Source organism: Papilio polytes, unplaced genomic scaffold (assembly GCF_000836215.1).
Source record: "Papilio polytes unplaced genomic scaffold, Ppol_1.0 DF822845.1, whole genome shotgun sequence".
Classification (NCBI taxonomy): Eukaryota; Metazoa; Arthropoda; class Insecta; order Lepidoptera; family Papilionidae; genus Papilio; species Papilio polytes.
Window position 1 is genome coordinate 451,678 of NW_013526359.1, and position 12,230 is coordinate 463,907.

The window sequence follows — 12,230 nt, forward strand, 5'->3', positions numbered from 1 at the left end:
CGAAATATCGTTACCTATTTTATTTTGGATAACATAAAATCGTTTGCCAAGGCATTAGTTGTTCTATAACTCCTTAAAGAGTTATCTACTTTTAAAATTAAGTAGCATTAATAACGAGACAAGACAAACATCGCCACCCCCAGTAATTTAATATTACCTTAATTTCACTTAATAATAACAACCTTTTTGGTGTAGTAATGACGCCGTTTTTATTGCTTTCAAATTGAAACTTCAAAATTAATTAAGCCGTCTAGAAATTGGTCAAATTAAAACAACCTTTTGATAAATATTTGGAATATAATTGTGAAAAACTACAACAATGTCTAATTATAGCATTATGAGTGTGAAAGATATGATCGAAATGGCTTTCGGAGATCCACGGGTAAGCATATTCCATAATAATATTAGCATAAAAAATATTAATAGAAAAATTTTGTTACAAAGTTACAAGTGTCTTTACACTTTGCCGAAAAGTAACCATTTCTACAAGGACCAATTTCTTCGTAGGTTTTAATGCTTAGATGTTCTGGGTATTACCAAGTTTTATTTAGATTTAGATCACAAATCAGACATGTGTACGATGGCTTAGGCCATTGAATTAGTTATCTAATTTTTTCTAAGTTAAAGTGGCATAAAATTATGGTATGATTATAATTTTTTCAACTACAATTTCAGATTGACGTCGTTAATTTTAAACTACTCCAGACGATTTTATACCTACTCGCACGTCAGTTACGTTTATTAGGTCGTCGTGTTGAAGTGAACGTCGAACATCCTTTTATGTCACCGCCGCGAAGCACTATAATTGTAACTGAACTTAAAATGCAAGCTGCGGGCCCCAAGAAGCCGAAACGAGCAAAGTTATCAGAAACTGATTCAACAGATATAACCGGTGAAAAAACTCCTCAAAAGAAAACTTCAAAGTCTATAGGAGGTGGCCAAGAGTCTACAAAAGGTGATTCCAAAAAAACAATAACTGAAGCAACAAAAAGAGTTACTGATCCCAGACAAGATGGGGTCGAACAGAAAAGAGGGGTTCCTGATCCCAGACAAGGTGGCACTGAAACAAGATCAAGAGAAACTGATGCAAAAAAAACTTTGGTTGATCAAAGAAGAGCAGTTTCTGTCGCAAGATACGATGGTAAATCACAGGTAATTTCAATAAACATCTTGTTGTAGTTTATTTAGTTTTAATTACACTCAAACTTTTAAAAAACTATAAATTTCGGATTACTGTCAACCGTCACCCCACTCTGTCGTGAGAGTGGGAACAGATGAGAATAAAAAGTTTCATCCGTCCCACCTTTTAGAGCACCACCGCGACTAGGGGACGGTTGGAACTTATTTTATATCATAACAGTTCCATCTGTCTCCTTATTGGTGATAGTGGGACTAAAAGTGGAACTACTCTCATGTGGGGACAGAGCGGGGTGATGGTTGGGAATAATCCAAAATTTCTAATCTAGTCCTCCTAACAGGATGACCAGAGCATATTGGGTACAATTGAGGAGAAAAGGGAACGTGTGCTACGTGTTATTCGTCAGGTTCAATTTTCATCGTGTCTTTTACATTAGTTTTTTTATACAGCCACCCAATTATATTTCCTTTTTATTTATTGTTTTTATTTTTTGTTACATGCATGAAACGACACAGGTGCGTATGCTTTGAAATATTTTTTACATTTCTACGACACATAACGCCAAAATCTAGCAATCTTCAAGAATTCGAGGAAATTCTGAATAAAATTTCCTTTTTATTTCATCACCTAGGCTCACGTTACTTATAGTGTACAATAAAAGAACATTTAAAGTATTTTAAATAACGATACTTCGAAATATGAAAACTCATCAATGTTACCAAAAACAGTTTAGTTAATAGTTTAGTTTTTTATAGAGAGCAGATTCACGGGAGGAAGCTGAAAAATCTCCAACTCCAATGGCGTCGCTTGATTCCATAGGTATTTCTGAAAAATAAATATCCTTTTTTAAAACCAAACATTTTGTAACGTACGTACGTTCAGCTTATATGTACGTTGCATTAGTCTATTGTCTATACATAATTGGATGTAATACTAAGCTTACCTAAATTGAAATTAAAATCAGTGTTTATGATATTTTAAAAAGTAGCATAATGTAAATAAAATATAATTAACATTTGTATTATTGTTCAACAGAGATGCAGTATGAAAAGCTGCTAGTCGGTATGTTTGCATTATATTCTTATGACAATTTTTTTTGTAACTGCAACTTTAATATTTGTTAAATGTTTATAGTGGAACGAACCTCTTCAGAAGAAACCAGAATCGGCGTTGAAGGTATTATTGTTTTTTAACATTTATATCTGGGTGTATAACAACCAGTTGATTAAAGAGTAAATTAGAGAATTAATCAGATAACTAATAGACTATATCTAACAGATCCTCGCTCTACACTGAAAACACGGAGGCTATCTGTGGTAACACAAGATCAGTTTCAAGCATTAGTTGAGAAGGTTCGAGAACTCCAGAGCCAGTTCGGCGGAGTTCCTTCAGCCAAATTTCCAGACAACATTGAACTAATGCAGCAACTAAGAAGAGGAGCCTCGCTAACTGACGCTATGGCCGCCTTACAATTGTCAGCTCGTCTCGAAGCGGCTGAAAAAACATTAGGTCAAATGTTATCACTTCTTACTACTATAGCTGGTGGTACTCCCGGAATAGACGCAGCAACAACTGAGGTAAATCAGTTGCAACATAAAATCATCTATTTAATTTTATATGCAAATTCATAATTAAATGGTTTATGAAATCACTACTTAAAGATAACAATGATGTAAAAGTTTATGAACTCATTTAGGCTTTAAAGAGGGCAACTCTCAAGGCACGGGAAACAGCTTACGGTGACAAACAATTGACAGAGCAATTCCGTGCAAAGGATCGCGATAAGTCACCAACTCTGAAACCAGCTGCAGTACATCCAACCGCACTAAAAACAATCTCAGAAGAAACCAAACAACCATCAACTTATACATACACTCAAAGTGCAGCTGGCCGACCAGAAAGTGTATTAGAAGAGCCTGTTATAAAATTTAGTGATCTAAAGTAATGTTATTAAAATATATATTATTTTGGTATAAGGTGTTCTACGATTCTTTTATGAATCATTTCATTTCAGCCATGCATTAGAAAAAATACAAGGCGAAATACTTACTGAAGTCAGAACTTTAAATAATGCTAATACTGAAAGTGCTGCAAATGCTTTGAGGTTTACAAGGAAATTAGGTACATGCTCTTTTATGTGTATGTTTTATTTATCAGATATATACCAAAAATAACGTTCAATTTTACTGAAATAGATTCGAAAATTGAGGCGCTGACACAACTAGGACCGAAGATGAATGATTTAGAAAAGCTTGTAACAAATTATGCTGAACAAATTAACGCTTTGGACACTGGCTTAAGTGCACAGGTGATGTTATACAATTATCTTGAGTATTTTAGTAAATAGTAGGTTATCTTAAAAATAAATCATACCTAAACGGATCGAATGAAAGATACTTGTAATTCATCATCATCCTTCTACCTCATCTTACTCTTTAGGGTCGACGCGCCGGGTTTTCGTCCTCTAAATAACTATCACCCATCATCCAGTCAATGCTTCCTTCTTGACCATGTCACCTTTACGCAAACCACGAAAGATATTGTAATTATTACAATTTATTAAGACAGATGACTGACTACCATGAAAACTTGAATCAAATGCAACACGACTTGGAGATTGCTTTGGAGACAATGGCCGAGGCACTTGCTAACACCGGCTCTGATACTGAAAGTATGCTCTCGGGAATCTGTTCTTTGTCTGCGATATTTAATACGCTTTCTTGATCTGACTCTATCGTAGGAAAATTATATTTACAGTTGTAGCCGAATTAAACACTAAACTCGGATTTGTTCAAGAAGATATTGATAGAGCAGCGATAAAACAAAAGGAATTAATGGAAATGCAAAACGGTCTACATATAGAACTACGAGTATGTTTAAATTTTTCAACTTACAAATTTCAATTATCTTATTAATTATGCAAATTCGGTGTTCAATTGATTAGATACAACCTTATTTGTGATATTTGAAAAAGTGTCATGAAATAGTTATTTGCTAGCTAAGGCTAGCTGGTTGCTAGGCTCCCTCTTATTCTTGCCTGGTTTCTCCTTCTATTTTTCATTCTATTATGGTGGTTATAAGGTCGTCGTGTCATATAGGATGTCCTAGGCTACCTAGAGCAGAAATTTAAATGTTTAAAAATCATTATATGGTTTAGAGTATATGGCAAGAAATAGAAGTTTTGAGGGAGGTAAAACCCGATAGAGATGAAGTTGCGGATGCTCTTCGTGATAAAGCCGGACTTAAAGCATTGAACGGTCTTGTGTCACACAACCATTTCGATGCCGTACGTGGTGATTTCCAAAAGAGTGTCGCTGCTGCTTACGACAAATTTAACAATCAAGAAATAGTCTGGCAGGTAAAAAATCTTGATATGAAAAACTAAGATGTACATATAGTCTACATCAATATCTAGTTCTAATTCAATCCTCATTCAATAATTTTATTCCAGAAAGCTATTGACGACATTTTTAGGGAACTGAGCGAAAAAGCTGACTACGTTCAACTGCATAGCTTGTCTAATGATATCGATAATAAATTCAAAATGCTAAACAGCAGAGCTCAATTTATCATGGACATTCTCGGAGAACCAGTCGCTGCAGCTACTACCAAAAAGCTTTTCCGTGATTCCGCTTGTCTGTCTTGTTCCACGCCTGCACATATGGAGCCGATGGAATCCGAGACTATCCCGAAACTTCCAGAATTTCCAAAGTCAGCACAGAAAGGTGTCGACACAGAACGTACTTCGAAACCCGCACAAGACAACGTATGCATACCGGGTAGGCCTGTACCTCATGCAATAGACCCAAGGTATTAAAATGTTTTATTAATCATATGTAAATAGGTAACATTTGATCAATTGTTAAGACGGATGACTTTATTATTTTCAGATCTGAATTCTGCAAACGTTATTGTGGTGGAGGTGCTGTAGGACGTCCAATAAAGAAAAATGAGGCAATAAGATACGTCTCTTCAACTCTTAAAACAACTTCCATAGGAACCGATGGGAAAGTAAATAATTTTTCATACTAAAGATTTTTTTACACCTAACTACGTAATCCAGTTTTGGAGAATAGTAGAAAACAACGACTTCGTTTCGTTATCCCCCTTATAGATAAGACCTTTTGAAAATTGGAAGGGAATAACAGGTTGTAGTTAAGCTCACAGTTTTTACGTAAATTAATATTACATTATTAATATCTTCTTCTTCTTTTAATATCATTAATATCATGTTAATTTTTCTAGACTTACATGACAGAAGAACCTTGTCAACCGTGTGTACCATGTAATCAACCACGTTCCGAAACCATTCAGCCCTTAGAAACTGATAAAGGTACCAAAAGGGATCGAGTTTCAAGTGTTTCTATTCTAAAATAAAAGGCTATTTAAATTACATCGTAACTTTTAGGGATTAATAATACAGATCTTCTATTTCAGCTCCAAAATTAAAAGAGGAACTAGTATCTGATGTAACGGCACCGTCAGATTTTTTCATGCAGGAAGTATCTGGTTTGGAACAAAAGACTGAGACGAGGAATGGCGTTTCTGTTACACCAACACTCCCTTTAGATGACGACTAAAACTGTAATTGACTTTTACATACAAATGTTCTTACAATAAAGGTTTTATTTATTTTTTACTCTTGTCTTATTTTCCTTGTAGGTTAAGAAAATAGTCAATGATGGATAACGTAAGATACCCCGTTTATTATTATTTTAGTAGCAGAAGCTGCTAGCAGGCGAAATATTTATGATTAAATTTAGTCTACTGTTAAACTAAAATCAGGACTTGCTGATTGATATACAGGATCTACCTTAGCTCAGTAAACTAGTAGATTCATACTGCATTTTTAGCTTAAAACGTAAATCTTAGAACCTAGGGGTTAAAGTTCAAGTACTAAACAGTTGCGAGTATTTACACACTGATGAAACATAACGGAAGTGTCAATTCCATGGATCTTTACTGTCAAAACTGCCATCGTGGATTTTTGAAGTTTTGTTTTGACATTTGACTTTAGTTTGACATTTGACATATTGTTAACAATTTCTTCAAAGTTATTATTTTACATTACAAAAATCTTTTATAAAACTAAACAGAATACGTATACGATAAAACGTAAGTTATTAGTGTTGTAATATTTGTATACATTCTGGTTCATGAAGTACGTTTGTATTTAAAATTTTTCACCATGTTGAAATCACTCATTTTGCTGACAGGTTAGGTTGTGTGCCAAGATGCATAAAATTTTGGAATTTCAAGCTGTAGTCCTGGCAGCTGGGAAGGGCTCTCGGCTACCGGACGTCGGTGGCAGCGTATCGAAATGTCTTTTGCCTGTAGGACCATACCCTGTCCTATGGTATTCATTAAATATGTTAGAGAGAGTTGGATTCCAGGGTGAGTTTGCTTATTTCGTTTCTTATTATTGTTTGCCATTGCCGTCTTATTGTCTAGTGGTAATTAATATTAAGAAATATATCTGTTACAGAAACCATGATTGTTGTTCTGGATGAAGATAAATCAAATATTTTGAGTGCTTTAGAGAACTGTCCCTTAAAAATCAAATATGAATTGATAGACATACCCTCTGAGGAGGATTGGGGAACAGCAAATTCATTAAAATATATCAGTAACAGAGTAACAACAGATCTTGTAGTTGTTTCCGGAGACCTTATTACAAACATCAATCTAAATGAAGTACTAAATTTGTATAGAAAACATGATGCTGCATTAACAACTCTCTTTTTTAATAATGGTCCTGAAGAATGGCAAAAATTACCAGGTCTTCCAAGCAAAACAAAACCTGACAGAGATCTTGTTTGTGTGGATGAAGAAACTCAAAGGCTTGTGTTTCTAGCCAGTGCTAGTGACTTTGAAGGGAATGTATCTATACCAAAATTATTGGTAAAAAAGTTTGAGTCTGTCAACATGTATAGTAGATTACTTGATGCTCATGTCTATGTTATGAAAAAGTGGATTATAAACTATTTTATTGATGCTGATAAATTTACTTCCATTAAGGGAGAACTTATACCGTTAATTGTAAAGAAACAACTTTCGAAACCTAAAAATCCTGCAGAGAAGAAAGGTACTTCTGAGAAAAATGTTGAATTATTTAAGGATATCTTTTATTATGCTGTGGATCAAGGATATGAAAGTGAAATAAGAAAAATGTCTGCATACAATGATCACAAACTGGGAAGCAAGCCTGTTTATTGTAATGATACATTGAGATGTTATGCTCACATACCTGATAAGAATACCTTTGGAATTAGAGTTAACACTCTCTCATCATTCTGCTTGTCAAATAAAAAGGTAAAATGTAATGGAATGCAAGTTGTACATTTAAATTGTCTGAGATTTCTTGAAAATTATCAATCTATATACTTGTTCTTGCTTTGTAAATAGTTTTAATTTTCCTTTGAAATATTTGCTTTTTTTCATAACTACAACATCTTATACTAGCTGTCGCCCAAGTCACAGAATTAAAAACAAACTAATTGACTAATGTATATTTCCAGACATTGTACACCTATACCAAATTTTGACAAAATCCAGTTCTGGAATTACATTGAAAAATCCATCCAAATTTTCGCATTCATCATAGAAAATCTTGTCTTTCAGATAATATCTCAATGGGAAAACCTGACAGGGTCACCACTCACTGATCGATTGCATCCCAACAGTGAAGTGAAAACAAAACAAATAGATGAAACATGTACAGTCGGAGAGAAAAGTTTTGTCAGCGAAAAAACATCAATAAAGAACACTTTTATTGGTGCTAACTGTACTGTTGAGAACAAAGTTAGATTAACTAATTGCATTATAATGAATAATGTTACTATTAAGGAAGGGTATGTATATTTATTATATATTTTTGTTTATTCCCTAATTGACCCCAAGACTCATATATACATTTACCTTATGGCCTGTCCCACCACTGGCTGATGAGGCTCAGATAGCTTAAAAATGACGTTACCGTCAAATAAGATAATAGAATTCAATATTTTCATCACATGTTTTACATGGATTGTTATCAGACAATTCACAATTTGGTGGAACAGGCCCCAAATATTCTTAATAGTTGTGACCAGAGTTTTGCTATTCTACTTATCTATACTTCTATACTAATATAATAAAGTGTAAACACACACTTCTTTGTTGCCTAAGATGTCAGCAATCACAGCATATTTTCGAATTACTCTTTTTTTAATAACAAGCCCTATACTTACGACAGGCTTTAGGCTATATATTTCCACGCCATTAAACTTAGGGGGCAAATATTTTGGATAAAATCCCTAATGTGGGAAAGAGACCATAAGTTACTGCCAACATCAAGGAAGCAAGGTTGTCATCATGTCATGTCATTTGGACATTTGCAATTGATAATTTGACAAATGTGAACAATAAAATAAAGTTTCTATAATTACCTGTAGATGAAGCCGTATGGGAACAGCTAGTATGTTATAAAGAGAAAATATTTGTGTCTTTAGAATTCTGTATGCATTGAAATAACAAAACTACACTGGACTAAAAAATTTTTTCACTGTTAAAATATGTTATTTCTGAGTAACATAGGCTAGGTTTTTTTATATTATTTTATAATTCCATGTGAAAGAAGTCCTGGGCAACATCTAATATAGCAATATTTCTAAATATTTATATACTTCAAGTAATTTATGGGAGTGCTAAGACTTTAATAATGTAGGGTTATTTTACAGATGTGTTCTACAAGATTGTATAGTATACACTGGAGCTACTCTGGAAGGGAACTGTTCCTTACAGTACTGTATTGTCGGTCCACATCATTTAGTGTCGGCTTCTACTGCCGGTGTTCAACAACTGTATGCAGAAACAACTGACAACATGATTACACTCGGATAAAATACAATGAATCTTTATTTAACTATTCTGTTCTACAAATTTTCAAATTAAATGGCGGGTCCATATTTCAGAAATGTGTTTGTAATTATTTCAAAACATAAGATATCCTAACCACAAATAAAAACCCTGGCCTTGAGATTCTCTGGGCTTCTCTAGTATGCAAAGAAATTATTTTCCTCAAAAAAGGGAAGGGATTGTATATTTCTGGCCAGGTTATACTTTCTGGATAGTTAGCGAATGCTAAACAACAAATCCATTATACAGTCAAAGATTAAAAAATTGTAATATGTAAATTATATGAAAATACAGTTTGATGACAATCAAATGAGTTTTAATTTGTACTTTAAAGCCGTTGCAAAATTACACTACTGTTAAGAAATTGGTCTTTGTCATATACTGGGTCAGTATGGTTTATTAGACTTCACAAATAGTTTTAAATCTCTATGAAGATATTTACAGGTTTCATCACGATGTTCATCGTAGAAACCTCTTATAAAAAGAGTAGTTACATTTTATTCGCAATCATGTGTCGAATTAGCATGGTACGTAACCAGTGTCATCATATGGGAAGGCAAGTTGCTCATGTAAGCGCTTAATTGGATATTAATGAGACATTCTATACATTTGTCAATTGCTATAGTACGTTAACTAACGTAATGCTCTTACAGTTTAGCAAACACATTGTATTTTCTATTTTAATTTCTATTTTTCATTGCAATTTTACTTGTTCCGTTTGCTAAAATGCGTGTGACAGCCCAATTAATGACGTCATTGTTCTCTTTTTCCACTGGGCTAGCTTGAAATCCCTATTCTAACCTATTTTTAAACATGTATCTATACTTCTATACTATTATAATAAAGCGTAAACACACACTTCTTTGTTGCCTAAGATGTCAGCAATTACAGCATATTTTTGAATAATCCTATTTTTAATAAAAAGCCCTACACTTACGTCACGCTTTAGGCTATATATTTTCGCGCCATTAAATTTAGGGGGGCAAATGTTTTGGATAAAAAACCTAATGCGGGAAAGAGACCATAAGAAGTTGCAACATCAAGGAAGCAAGACTGCCAAGGTTTGTCATGTCATGTCATTTTGACATTTGCTATTGATAATTTGACAAATGTAAACAATAAAAAAAAATCATAATTTCATGCGAATGAAGCCGCACGGGAACTGCTAGTAACTTATAATTTGAATCTAAATGCTCTGACCACTAGACTCAACTCAAAGCATTGCGCGAGCAACCACAAGTTGTTAGCAAATGTCGTTTACTTTCTTATAATCCATGTTGCAACTGGAGATTACCTGCTTGCTGACGATTACATTGCAGAATAAACGTGCAAAATTATTGATATTGAATTTATTTAACTAAACCACTGAACCTCTCTACGGTACAGATGGATTGCTACTGAAACACAGGCCCTATCAGTCCTTACTCATATACGAAGGATACCCTTAACCGAAGCACTTCTCTTGAAAAAGAGACTATGTCACAGTCTACTAGGGCCACATAAGTCTACGCCATTGTACCACTTGCCTAACCTTTCCTAAAGATAGGGCTTAACCGACTAGGTTAGCAGTTCTATATAGGCACTAAAATGTATTTGTTTTATATAGAGACGTTGCATAAGTGTAAAAGTTAAATGGTTATTTTAAAAATTACACTACTTGAATGGTGCCAAATAAAACTATATAACATGAGTTTATACCCTAAACAGCCGATTACGCTGAAATTTAGTACAGATGAGGATAGCCTGGAAGAACACGTAGCCTACTCACTTTTGTTTTGTCATTTCACGCGTACGAAGTCGCGGGCGTAAGCTAGTGTTAAATATGGATAATCGTATTTGGTTATAGCAAGCTTCGCAGTCTATATGAGAAGGTAAATATGTATGTTAGCTTTTTATTAAAGAAGGTCATTTGAAAGCATTTCAAAGAACTTTAATACGACCTTGCTTTAAATTACCAATAAATTGTTTAAAATATTATTGCCATTTGGCAACAAGTGCGGAACTAGCCAATGAATTTTTTTATTATTGGAAATAAAATTGAAAATTGCGATAATGTTGAATTTGATGTGATGTTGAATTTGTATGTACTAATTTGACAAACTCATCCGTAATAGGAAAGTAAAATAAATACAGAAAATCCGGTTCTATGTAATGTTTAATTTTTTGTTGAATCGTATCTAAATAATTAAATTTTAAATAGTTTTAATTACACGAATTTCACTTTCTCTTGTTAATCTAACAAAAGTCATACACGCTGGTATATATTTTGTATTTCTTTTACAGTTTTGTAACATCACCCAATTTTGTAGTCACGAATCTTCAATCACGTTCATATTGCGTAATATGTCTCCTCACTTTTAAATTCTTTTAAACCTAAATGTTTAGATTTGCTATATTTTCATTTGATAAACGTCTTTAACATACGTTCTATAGTTTATTTTTTACCTATACGGATAACTACAAAAGTTAATGCATAGTTTTTAATTAAAAAAAACTAAATGACACGCGTAGAGCATATTAAAACTTATTAGTAAAATCGGAACAGTTGCGGAGGGGAAAAAAAAATCACACAGCCGAAAACCACCTACTTATTAAACCAATTCAACCAAAAAAATCTGTTAAAATGAATATCTGAATTAAAATAAAAATCAACAGGTTGACTAAGTCAAGGACAAGCAGAAATTGTCTCCGTTAGTTATCCAGCAGTTTATTCCAAATAAAATATGTATTTTTGAAAATGAATCATGAAAGCACGGACAACCATGATCGGTCAAGGTTGCTGGGCACGGACATCTTGTATTTACGCTCTGTTTACATTTGCTTAAACGCTCTTTTGCTGAAATGCTCTATTTGCCATTTCAGAGAAACAAATGAACATTTACCTGTTTTTTTCTTAATCTGACCTCTTTAGATAAATCACTTTTGTTAGATATTTTTGTTCCATGTTAACTATACCAAATTTGGGTCATCATGAAATATTTATTTACCTATATAAATGCATTTAGTACATATATAGTTACTACAAAAAAAAGTCAACGTTTAAACTTATTACTTACTAATATTATAAATATGAAAGTAGATGGATGGATGTTTGTTAGAGTTTGTAGCGTAAACTGCTGAACGGATCTCGGTGAAATTAGGCATAGATGTAGAGGATAGTCGGGGAGAACACATAGGCTACTTACTTTTGTTTTTA

At 33.5% G+C, this 12,230-nt stretch overlaps 2 protein-coding genes across 3 annotated transcripts; both read left to right on the top strand.

The window, feature by feature from the left end:
• The first annotated feature begins 212 nt into the window (after positions 1 to 212).
• Positions 213 to 5,777, top strand: LOC106105539 (golgin subfamily B member 1-like). Of its 2 annotated transcripts, XM_013285911.1 has the most exons (17): positions 213 to 382; positions 676 to 1,152; positions 1,479 to 1,544; positions 1,894 to 1,957; positions 2,174 to 2,200; positions 2,273 to 2,314; positions 2,417 to 2,715; positions 2,835 to 3,079; positions 3,153 to 3,259; positions 3,334 to 3,446; positions 3,707 to 3,809; positions 3,896 to 4,008; positions 4,296 to 4,496; positions 4,590 to 4,948; positions 5,029 to 5,149; positions 5,384 to 5,471; positions 5,576 to 5,777. In XM_013285911.1, the coding sequence occupies exons 1-17, from the start codon at positions 320 to 322 to the stop codon at positions 5,716 to 5,718; spliced, it is 2,631 nt and encodes an 876-aa protein (XP_013141365.1). In that variant the 5' UTR covers positions 213 to 319; the 3' UTR covers positions 5,719 to 5,777. The 2 variants fall into 2 exon arrangements, with proteins under 2 accessions (XP_013141365.1, XP_013141366.1); XM_013285912.1 differs by lacking the exon at positions 1,479 to 1,544 and having other exon boundaries at positions 214 to 382.
• A 378-nt stretch (positions 5,778 to 6,155) lies between these two features.
• Positions 6,156 to 9,344, top strand: LOC106105369 (translation initiation factor eIF-2B subunit gamma). The gene is made up of 5 exons (XM_013285660.1): positions 6,156 to 6,253; positions 6,355 to 6,532; positions 6,624 to 7,450; positions 7,760 to 7,989; positions 8,857 to 9,344. Exons 2-5 carry the CDS (start codon positions 6,373 to 6,375, stop codon positions 9,017 to 9,019), a joined length of 1,380 nt encoding a protein of 459 aa, XP_013141114.1. The 5' UTR covers positions 6,156 to 6,253; positions 6,355 to 6,372; the 3' UTR covers positions 9,020 to 9,344.
• Positions 9,345 to 12,230: the final 2,886 nt, after the last annotated feature.